This window comes from Vombatus ursinus, unplaced genomic scaffold, assembly GCF_900497805.2.
Source record: "Vombatus ursinus unplaced genomic scaffold, bare-nosed wombat genome assembly UNPS02014814.1, whole genome shotgun sequence".
NCBI classification, from domain to species: Eukaryota; Metazoa; Chordata; class Mammalia; order Diprotodontia; family Vombatidae; genus Vombatus; species Vombatus ursinus.
The window spans coordinates 3,935,155-3,946,883 of NW_020954592.1; the positions used below are offsets into that span (position 1 = coordinate 3,935,155).

General features: G+C 37.4%; 1 protein-coding gene across 1 annotated transcript in view; it reads left to right on the forward strand.

The window, feature by feature from the left end:
• The window catches only part of CLCN4 (chloride voltage-gated channel 4), a 100,353-nt gene extending 92,949 nt beyond the window's left edge, over nt 1-7,404 (forward strand). The window contains exon 13 of the mRNA XM_027835432.1: nt 6,534-7,404. Coding sequence (XP_027691233.1) covers nt 6,534-6,624 — 91 coding nt within the window. The 3' untranslated portion in view covers nt 6,625-7,404. The remainder of the gene's footprint in view (nt 1-6,533) is intronic.
• Nucleotides 7,405-11,729: the final 4,325 nt, after the last annotated feature.

Genomic DNA, 11,729 nt, shown 5'->3' on the forward strand with positions numbered 1-11,729 from the left:
ACACACACACACACACACACACACACACACACACACACACACACACATACATACATAATGAAAATATTCATTATATACAGGTGTGAGGCTTCTGAATGAGTTATAGGCCTTTGACCTCTTTTATTTAATTGTGAATCATGGGGACAGCTTAAGGAAGGGGCCTACATCTCTGATTTCAATGATACTTGGAATTCCCTCTAGCAATGGAGGTTCAAACTTTGTCTACAGATGGTAGTCTTAAAGAATTAACTATAGCATTGAAACATTAAATGATTCTCTCAGGGTCACACAGTCAGTATGTGTCCCAGGTGGGACTTGAATCTACGTTTTCCTGGCTTTGATACTAGCTCTCTGTCCACTATGTCATGTTGATTTTTATTGTGAACCATATTTTCCAACAAATTTTTCACTATCTACCCCAGTGCCTACCTTCCTCCCATTGAAATCACCAAGACTTCATGTGACTATTGACTTAATTTGGAGAATCTTATCGAGTTTTTTTTCCTAGAAATTCCTTGCTTTTTCATCTTCAGAAGAAGTTGTTGTATAAACTATAATTATCTCCATGGTGGTCTTTCCCTCTGTTCATCATGAGCATTGTAAGGCGAGGTACCCAAATGCACCATGAAATGCTGACTCTTGCTGCCCTTGGGTGTATGATGAAACCAATTTCCTTATACCTTCCTTCATCTTTCTGAGGATAGTGGTGAGCCATCCTACAATTAACTGTAATTTCTGTCTTCTGATTTCCCTTAGAATGTCAATGGTTCTGTTCCTCTAGTAATGTATAAACTTGTTGGTCTTTGGACACTGGTTTCATACTTAGAGCACAAAGGTTAAATTAATATTTATAGATGGTCTGTAAACTGGTTCATGGCACCCTACTCCTAATCATTTTGTAGCTGTCACAAGCAGAGTTGCCATGGGCCGTGTAGTACTGACACATATTAATTTTTTATTTGTTTATTTTTGGGTTGTCATGAACTTCTCATAATGTCCAACCTGCTGGTGATTAGTCTGTTTGTATTTATTTGGGCTGATTGTCAGATGGCAAACATAATCTGTCTCTGGGTCCATACGCAAGAAGAAAGAAGAGACATTAAAAAAATATTCCGAAGGCAAGTGGTGATGTTTATGACAATACCTTTGAATTAGAAGGAATCACAGAGATAATCTATTCTAGTCTCCCTTTTGACAGGTGAAGAGACTACAGTCCAGAAAGGTTGTGAGTGGCCCAACATCACATTGTAATTTAGTAGTATAGCCAAGACTTCCCACTCTCCTGTGGGCCCCAAGACCTTGTGTGGACTGAATTCCATTCAGTGCTTTCCCCGTGATAGTGACTTAGATCTCCCCACTGGTTCTACAATTAGTCCCCTAGAAACTTGTCCATGTGCGTTATGTGTTATACACTATCCTGATGAGCAGATTCCCAAATTCTGGGACCTTGGAAGTATCTCACTAATTCAAGTGATGGGTAAAACTTACAGCTATCTTGAGGGTTGTGTGTATGAGAAAAGAATCTTTTGACCTAAGCAACATCTTGTCTGGTGGAAGCCAAATAAACAAGGAAATCATTTGATTTTTAAGACCCAAGTAGACTTTTGAGTTGACCCAAGGAAGATCTTTAGGGGTTATTTGTGAACCTAAACTAAAGCTGAGACAGGCCCCCTCAATCACAGGCTGGAATACCTAGTTCTCCAGAGTGCATTAACTTTTAGGATATAGGGTGGGTATTTAATAGCTCAAATATGGCTACTAAGGAAGTATAAGAACTAACTACAGATAGTTGGAAGACTGTTGGAAGGTTCTGGCAGCTATAGAAACACCTTTATTTGGCAAGGAACTGAGTAATGGCATTTTGGGGAATAATATTGACCTCCTTTTGAATGAATGGGATGGTGCCATTATTTTGGAAATTGAACTCCTAAAGCAACTAAATCAAAGAAAAAGATGATGAGGATGGGAAAAGGGTTACCTTGAGACACAAACTGAAGTAGGCAATAAACCTTTGGATTTTAGGTCCTTATTGTGTCTAAGTATTACAACAACCATTGTTCATTCTTGACCTGGAATGGAGGTGAGGGGTGGGAAAGTAGGAAGGGATGAGTTGTCTCTCAACAACAGCAATAGATCTTGGAGACTAAAAAAGATGAGTAAAAAGATTGAGAGCCTTTTGCTTCCTTTAGTTGTGCCTTGTTTCAATATTTTGACAAACATTTCTGGAACTGGTTTTGTTTACTTGAATTGGGCCTATGCTTTTTATGCCAGTTTTTTTTTTTTAAGTCCCACAGGTTGAAAAAATGTGAGACATTCATTCCAGATGTGAGAGTTTTCCCTAAATAGTTCACGCATGAAGTTTAGGTGTAGCACTTATGCAGTGAGAAGCATTCTGTGGGAAAATAAAATGGTGGTTATGTTATATACTCTCCTGACCTATTTTTTTTCATTGTGTTCAATCTGCTGCTACTACTTGATATATTTCTATAGCTTTGTTTCTTCTAAGGTTGTGAGTTTCTAGTTTTGTGTTTTATCCTGACAGTATCCCCTTAGAGCAATGAAGGACAGGCAGCATTTATCCTCATGCTTTTTGTTGTTCAGTTGTGTTCATCGTGTCTAACTCGTCATGATCCTATTTGCGGTATTCTTGGCATGCCTAATTTTAAAATATTAAGTATGGGCCTTTTTTGTCGTTCAGTTGTTTCAGTAGTGTCTGACTTTTCATGACCCCATTTGAGGTTTTCTTGGCACAGACACTGGAGTGGTTTGCCATAGCTAGTGTCTGAGGCCAGATTTGAACTCGGGAACATGAGGCTTCCTGACTCCAGATCTAGCAGTCTATCCACTGTATCACCTAGCTGCCCTGGTGATGGTGTTGGGCTTGCTGAAATTGAAAAGGCTACTGGCTAACTTATTGAGTGCCTTGGGCATTGAAGGAATTGTGGGAATTGAGTAAACCACATTGATTCCATCTTGTGACTCAGTTCTGTAGTCTTTCTTCTATTATGGGTCTAGTCCAATTAATATCCCCATGTTACAGATTGGAAATTTGACACTGGGAGAGGTGGCTTATGTGGAGTCTTATTAAATCATTACTTGGTTGCTGATAGGCCTGAGGCTTGATCCTAAACTAAAGCCCATTTCTTGTTGTTATTGTTCTCTTTCTTCCTCCTCCTTCCCCCTTCTCCCCATTTTCCTTATTTTCTTTTAGAGGTCTTCCTATCTCCCCCAGCCTGGGAGTACAGCAACTATTCATGATTTGATCCCACTATTGAGCAGCTTGGAGGCTTTAATCTGCTCCCTGAGTAGTGGTTCACCCCCTTGCCCTCAGTCTGGTCACCCTTTGTTCCTTGGGGACCGCTAATTTTGTGTTGCTTCTAATTTGGTCACTCACTCAATAATCTTAAGCTCTTCTGCAATTCAGAACTCCTAAATTCAGGTGATCCATGAGTTCTGGCCTTCCCCAGTGGCAGGGAATACTATCCTGTGTCACCATGCCTGGCCAGTGCTTATTTCCATATTTCTTTTCATTTTTTTGTTTTCTTTTGTTTTTGTTCTTCCAAGCTAGGTTTCCAGTGATTTCTAATCTATAGACATAGAGGGTAATTACTTAAGCATAAAATGGGGATAACAACACACCAAATCAACAAACGTTTATTAAATGGTTTATTAAATGTGCTTATAGTAATAAGCAGGCACTGTACTAAGTTCTGGGGATATAAATACAAGCAAAAAGACAGTCCCTGCCTTCAAGGGGTTTACATTTTAACAGGAGAAGACAACACATAAAAGAGAGCTGAAAAGTGTTGGGGGGGGGTGGTGCGGGTGGTGGGGAACTCTTGCAGGGACATGGTGGCAAAGTCCAGAGAATGAAGCATGGCTGATATGAGCCCTTCCTCAAAACTCACCTATGGGAGAAAAAGACTGCAAGGACAGAGAGAGAAGCAGTTAAAACATGGCACAGTCTGGAGAGTAAAGAATGGCTAGTCTGACTTACTAGCTGTGTGACCGCGGGCAAGTTACTTAACCCCATTGCCTAGCCAAAAACAAAAACAAAAAAAGAATGGCTGGTCTGAGCCCTTCCTCAAAATGAGAGTTCTGACCACGCAAGGGTGCTCTGAGGATCAAATGTGCTGATGTATATGAAAATGATCAACTGAAGAATTATAAAATTATTAACTGGTGTTATTATTATTTAAATCCTCCAGTGATACTGTAGCCTTAAGCTTTTCAATTAAATATATTCTCCAGTAGAGTTTGTCCCAAAGACCTTAAACATTACAAACAGTTTGCATGGGTCTGCTATAGGTTGTTTTTAAGTTAAAGTTGATCTAATGTTTACCTTTAGGGCATTTGTCTTTTTCTGTTATCTTTCCATCTACTGTTAGTTATTATCTCAGGCCAATCACTATCTCAGGCCCAATCCGGGTGAGTCAAAGTTAGGAAGAAAAGTATACAAGGGACTCTGTAAAGGAGAATGAAATGGGGGGACTTTCAGAGCTGCCAGAAACTGTTATTTTAAGAGTCCCAAATGACTATTAAACTGCAGTCTAGAAATTCTTGGACTTGTCACTATTGTGTGCGTTTCTGTGTGTTTTCCCCTATGTTTAGAAATACTTTGATTTCTATATACTTTAAGCATAAAATGGGAATTATAATATCCTCCCTACCTCACGTGGTTGTTGTGAAAATCAAATAAAAATAATTAACAATGTCTATAAAAATAATTAACAATGAAGTATCATATAAACATTAACTGCTATGATTTAATTGAAATGATGCTATGGTTTTAAACACCAGAATGTATGGCATGAAATAGTAGATAAAGGTTTGGCCTTATGGTTAGGAAATCCTGGATGCAAATCTTACCTCTGATATACTGGCTGCATGCAGATCAGTTAATTTCCCAGTGCTTATAGGTAACTGTCAAAGACTGTAAGTTGGAGAGAAGATATTGATCTGCATTGATAAAGACAGTGTGCTTGCAATGCCATAGCATTGTCCTTATCTCTATATGGAATCATTGGTGAAATTCTACATATTGTACTCTTATCTCAAACCTATTATTTTTCTGTATAGGTTATATTTTCTACAAGCAGGTATGCTTGATGCTTTGATCCTTCTGGGTTTTTTTTCTTTCTACATTTACATTTTTATTGATATCTTTTATTTTTACATTACCTTTATTTCTGATGATATTCCTGCCTCTGCCTTCCCCAATAAGACATTTTTGTTACATAAGACCAGTTCAGCAAAACTGTTCAACACATTAAGGATAGCTGGGTGGCTCAGTGGATAGGGCACTGGGCTTGGAATCAGGAAGACTCATCATCATGAGTTCAAATCTAGCCTCAGATACTAGCTGTGTGACCTTGGGCAAGTCACTTAACTCTATCTGCCTCAGTTTCCTCATCTGTCAGATGATTGGGAGAAGGAAATAGCAAACCACTCCATTATCTTTGCCAAGAAAAACTCAAACAGGGTCATGAAGAGTTGGACAGGACTAAACAACGTGTGTGTGTGTGTGTGTGTGTGTGTACATACACATATTTGTCTTGGTATATAGTGTAAATGTTGATCTAAACCTAATTTGAGCCATTCTATTTTCCAGTTTTCTTAGCGATTCTTATCTAATAGTGTTTTTTCCCCTTAAGTAATTAATGTTTTGGGGTTTATTAAACACTGGATTATTGAATTTCACTGTTTTTGATTCTCCCTTGTGTATTTTGTTCTACTGATCTACTTTACCATTTTTAACCACTATTAAATGGTTTTGATTACTGCTTTATAATCTAATTTGTAGTCTGAAAGAACTATTATCCCCTCATTCCTACCTTTCCCTGTGATTACCCATGATATTTTAGACCATTTGTTCTTCCAAATGAATTTTGGTTTTATTTTGTCTAGCTCTTTAAAGGATTCCTTTGTTAGTTTTGATTAACACAGCACTAAATCTGTAAATTAACTTTGGTAGCATTGTCACTAGTAGTCACTAATACCAAATAGCCCTTCAATTATTTGAATTCCTTTTTATTCCATGAAGGGGTGTTTTGTAATTTTATATATACAGTCATTGACTGTGCTTTGGTAGATTGACTCCCAGGTATTTTATATATTTTATATGGTACTTCCATTTCTGTTGCTACTCCTGGATTTTGTTATTGCTATATAAAATGCTATTGATTTTGAAAGTTTATTTTGTAGCCTGAAACTTTACTTAAGCTATGTGACTTTTATCAATTAGTTTCCTTAATGATTCTCTGGGGTTTTATTTGATGCTTTTTTTTTTGAGTGGAAAAGCCAAAAAGCAGCATTTCCAATTTTCCTCAGTTTTCTTAAGAACTTGAGCTCATTTAGTAATATGTTCTGATGTCTACACTAAACTTGGTATTTCCTACAATACAGAAAATAGAAACAAAGTACTTTTGGCTTTCAACTTCTGTGTTCTGATCAAGTTTTGTTTTTTTTGTCGATGGATTTTAGAAGGCTGTTATTGACCTCTTGTTTCTTTCTTTTCTTTTTTCCTATTTCAGGAGGCTGCTGGGTATCATAACAAAGAAGGATGTGCTAAGACATATGGCCCAGATGGCAAATCAGGACCCTGAATCCATCATGTTTAATTAGACCACTCATACTTCTAACGCATGTGAATATTACTTTGGAGAAAAACAAAAAAGGTTGCATCGTCATTTTTTTAAAAAAAGAAACAACAATATGCCACCAAACCAAAATGAAAACTTTTCACAGGGAGCAGCGTGGAACAAAACTGTGAAAGCAGTTGAAGAAGGATGAGACATTTCTTAAATGATTGGGTATATAGGTTAGCACTTTAACCCTCTACAAGTTTCAAACTGTTTCCCTAAAGTGTTTACTAACAACTCAACTGGTACCCAGGTAAGTATAAATAGTGTGGCCTACACATGGCAAAGAAGGAGAAACAACACTAGAGAAACATATCAATCTAGAGGACCATGTGGGAGGCTTTAACTTAGGAACAAATGTGAAGCTTCAAGTTCAGAAGCATAGAGGAATAAGTATGTAAATCTCTTTATTTATTTGTAACTGAAGTTTTGTTGCTTTGTTACTGAATCATAAAAAGACATTTGTCACTTATTTTGTTTTAAAAATTAAATTTTGAAGAGACTTAAAACTGTAAGTATGAAAAGAAATCCGTGGAATCATAGAAAGTCTTTTTCTTGTTCTCAGATACGGTTATTTTGGTATCCCCAGTGGTAGCCTAGCCATCACCGTGACTGAGTGTTAAAATCAAAGATGTTTGGAAGAATGAACCTCTTCTCTATGCAAGACTCAAATCTTAAAACTGCACTACGAAAGTATTCTTGAGTTTGGTCCTGGATTTCATTGCCCTCTATACAAAGAAATACATTGTTATTTTGAAAGGTATCCAAAACTGGTGATTTATTTGTATCTCAGTTGCATTAGCCTAATCTCTCCAGTCCTCTTGATTAAATCTTCTTAAATACTACTCAGTTCAGCATGACAATAGAAATACTTTTAATGGGGTTCATGCCACCAGCATGCAGTAAAAACTTGCTCTAAGTTCCAAGTGGGCCATATAAAACAGTCATAATAGGTTAGCCATCATTGGTACCTTCTTATCACCAGATCTTTTTAATTATCATAGTCAAGTAAAGGTTCATAGTGGAAAGCCACTCTAAGTTTGCTTAAAAAAAATAACAAAAGCACCCCCGACTAAATAGATAATAAATCCTTCCCGTTCTGTTCGCTCTGGGATGTAACCTGGACCAGCGGTTTTAGTGTATTCTTTCAAACTCAGCACCAAAATCTCAGAAACATTGGTCGCATTTGAACCTCCCAGTGTCCTATTCCCTTGATTCCCTTTGCATTGGAATGTAAATATTCTTTTTCTTTCCCATTTAGAGCGACAGTTTGGGAGAAGGAGTTAAGGTGTGTTAGGCATTAAACAATGGTGCAATCGTTTTAGGTGAAACTTGTCAAATTGCCCCTTTTATTTTCTTCTGTGGCTTTTTCTTTTCTGGATGGAAATGGTCCTACTCATTTCTAACTCAATCTTTCTGAAGAATTAGATACTTCAATTTTCCCTACTACCTACCTCTTCCCTTCCTTTGCCTTAAGTTCCATGACACAGAATCTACAATCTTGGCATTTCAGATTGGTTTCAGACATAAGATTTTTCACTTTGGATAAAAACACGGCAAGAGTATATTTTGGGAGGTTTCTAGGTGACAGAAGAACTTTGAGAGTTTCTGTTAAGTTTGTCAGTTCAAGTCATATCACATTGACACAAATCAATCAGTCCTGGTTTTTTCCTGCACTACCCCTCACAAAGTATCATAGAAAGCTACTTCATTAAAGAAAAGTCCAGAAGATAATAAATTTTTAAAAATATCTATTGTGAAAATGGAAGCCCATTTTTTGCTCTCTCAGTAACCTTTAATCACATTAATAACTGCCCTTGTAAAAACTTATTTGAGGGGTAGCTAGGTGGTTCAGTGGCTAGAGTGGCTGACCTGAAGTCAGGAATATTTATCTTCTTGAATTCAAATCCATCCTCATACACTTACTAGCTGTGTGACCCTAGGCAAGTCACTTAACGGAAACATTTCTGTTCGCCATAGTTTCCTCATCTGTAAAATGAAGTGGAGAAAGAAATGTCAAATCATCCAGTATCTTTACCAAGAAAACCCCAAATTGGGTCACAAAGAGTCAGACAAGACTGAAACAAACGAACACCAAAAAGGGCCAATATTTAATATTTTAAAGTTAGGCTTTTATCATGGGGGTTTAAGTCCTACAATGGCCAAATGAAAGCATCTCAAAACATGGAAGAAGAGAAGTGATGGTGGTGGTAGAAAGTCCTTAGCTGGTTGAGTTGATTACTTGTCATGTACATGATATTATTACCCCCACTCTTCAGACCATATCCTTACTGTGAATTAGAGTGAGTCATAGTTTTGATTTTCTGTGATCCAGAACCACTTTTAGTTAAAGCCTTCTTAGTTTCCTGTAGTTTTTAAAAGGTGAAATTCAACAGTGATAGGACATGCAAATAAAACTACAAGATTTACTTTTGCTCCAGCTTAAACCAATAAGAGTGTATTCCACTACAGTATAAAGTTATTTAGGAGATGGAAAGTTGGGTCTCTGCCCTCCCTGCCGTGGCTGGAGTTAGAGATACTCGTAAATTCACTTTAGTTTGCAAATGGAAATGAGGTTGAAAATTTAATTCTAATTCAGTAGGATAAGTATAGGGAATTGGACCTGTGATTTCACTGTTCTTTATACATACTACGAAGTTTCCTTTCAACTACAATTTTTACTCGCTCCTCAAAACAAACCTAGAATCAGAATAATTGGGTTAAGGTGAATAATAAAGGAAAGGGAGCTTAATTGCCTCTCTGTACCATCTAAAAACAATTTGGCTTTTCTCTGTTCCTGTTTTCTTGGAAATATACATTGGTAATTCAGCTAGTGCTGAGTTACCAGTTGGTGGGGGAATCCTGGACTATTTCTTGTAGACAAATAGGATATTTTAATCCCATTAGCCTCTTGATTTAAGGAGCAGTTATAGGAGGTGGGTCAGTGGTATTAATAATTGTATATAAGGGAAATGTGTATTTTTCAGGCTAGTATATTTTCATTTGCAGGACAGAAGGCTTTGTTTGCAAAGGTGATCTGATTTGCAAGGGTGATCTAATTGTTTTGCCTGAGGTTTATGCAATAAACACCCTAGCCACAGTGTTCCCCAGTTTAGATTTTCTACCTATCTCTCTCCCTTTTCATGGTGCAATAGACAGCATGCTGGATTTGGAGTCAGAAGACCTGGATTCAAACTGCCTCTACCACTTGCTACTTGTGTGACCTTAGGCAAGCCATCTGTCCTCACTGTCCTTAATGGTAAAATGAGGGGGTTGGACTCTTAATGTCTCTTCCATGATCAATCCCACCCTTCTTCTTCTGCAGCTAAAGAAGTCTATTCACGGACGAACAAATGGTAAATCAAAGGCACCCAAGCAGATTTGATAGTGAGATAAAATTTATGAAAACAACTCACATTGTATTCAACACTGTCATGATGTTTGACTTTGCTTCTAGATCCATTCTCTAGAATCAGTCTCAGATTTCGCTCTAATTTCTTTTTCTGGTGTTAGGTTGACCTTTAAGCATTGAAGACTGTGCCAGTGAACTATGAACTCTGGCAGGTTCTTATTTGCCGGACAGGCCAAATACAGAGAGATTCCTCACTGCTAGGCTTGGCACTAGGTGATTAATAATTCTTTGGTTATGGCAACGCAGGAAACAAAAGAATCCCTGCAGTCCTGACAGAAGATAATATTCATAAAAGCTAGAGATGAAAATTAGCACAGCTTCACCAACTTCGGGGAGAAATGATTACTTCAGTATGTAATTTTAACATGCAAATTCAACTCACTACTTAATAAAAGGCTACTGGACTGGAAAAGGTGAGAAACCAAATGGATGAGAAATCTTGAATTGTGACATGAGTTCAGTATTGTACTTTTGTTTTAATTTTGCATGAACAGTATTTTGTTAGACTTGGCTTCCAACATTTATTCTAGAAGACTAGCTAATGTTACCCACCCTGGGTGATGTTAACCAGATCCCAAACTACCTGCCACTGGCATATGATTCATTTTATGTCCTGGATATGCTGGAAATGAACCCATGTAAGAACTATAGGAGACCTATTTTCATTTGGTTTTGGAATGACAGCATAACAATGTCAGCTTAAAAAAATTGTAGCACATTGTGTAAATGTTGGCACCTTATTGAAAATTAATGTTTGGACTCTATTTTTCAAATAAAACAAATCTACTAGAACAGAATATGTTGTGAATTGGATAGATACTTGTTTCTTACCATGTGTAGGCTATGAGTTTAAATAAAATATTGGGGGTAGCTACGTGGCTCAGTGGATAGAGCACTGGCCCTGAAGTCGGGAGGACCTGAGTTCAAATCCGGCCTCAGACCAAACACTTGACAGTTACTAGCTGTGTGATCCTGGGCAAGTCACAACCCCAATTGCCTAATAAAATAAAATAAAATATAGCTTCAGGATATTTAATCCAGATAGAATGGCTTAAAATTTAGAGATTCAGCTTTCTTTCAACAAATACTCATTGATCAATATAGCACAGCAACATTTTGCTGCATTCTGGAAAGACACAGAGGCAAGTGAAACAAAATTTCTGCTCTTAAGGAACTTAAAATGTAGTACTATTAATACTTCAGTGAACCTGTGAGCCGCCTTTGAAATTTCTTTACCTCAGGGATGTCATGGAATACATATGCTGTCTACTAATTATCCCTCTCTCCATCTGACCAGTTCCTTTTATTTTTCTTTGGCATCTTTTATATTCTATGCAATTCCTTGACTATAATTGGTAACCCATCTAATTTTGTAAGGAAATAAAACATGTATGTATGTGTATATATACATATATGTGTTTATATGTATTATATACTCACACACAAACAGTTTATATACACATAGAGAGACTTAGCCTGGCCTTAGAACCAACCCATTTACACGGTCAGTATGGCATATGAGTTTATTATGTTCAGGGGGGTACCCATTACCCTCTCTGGATTGGTTTACCTACCCTAACATGCTCTCACAATGGCAGGTCTAGATAACTTTCTCTGAGTGGGTGCCAGCCATAGCTGTGACCTTGTAATTACCACTCAGATTCTCTCAAAGTTTC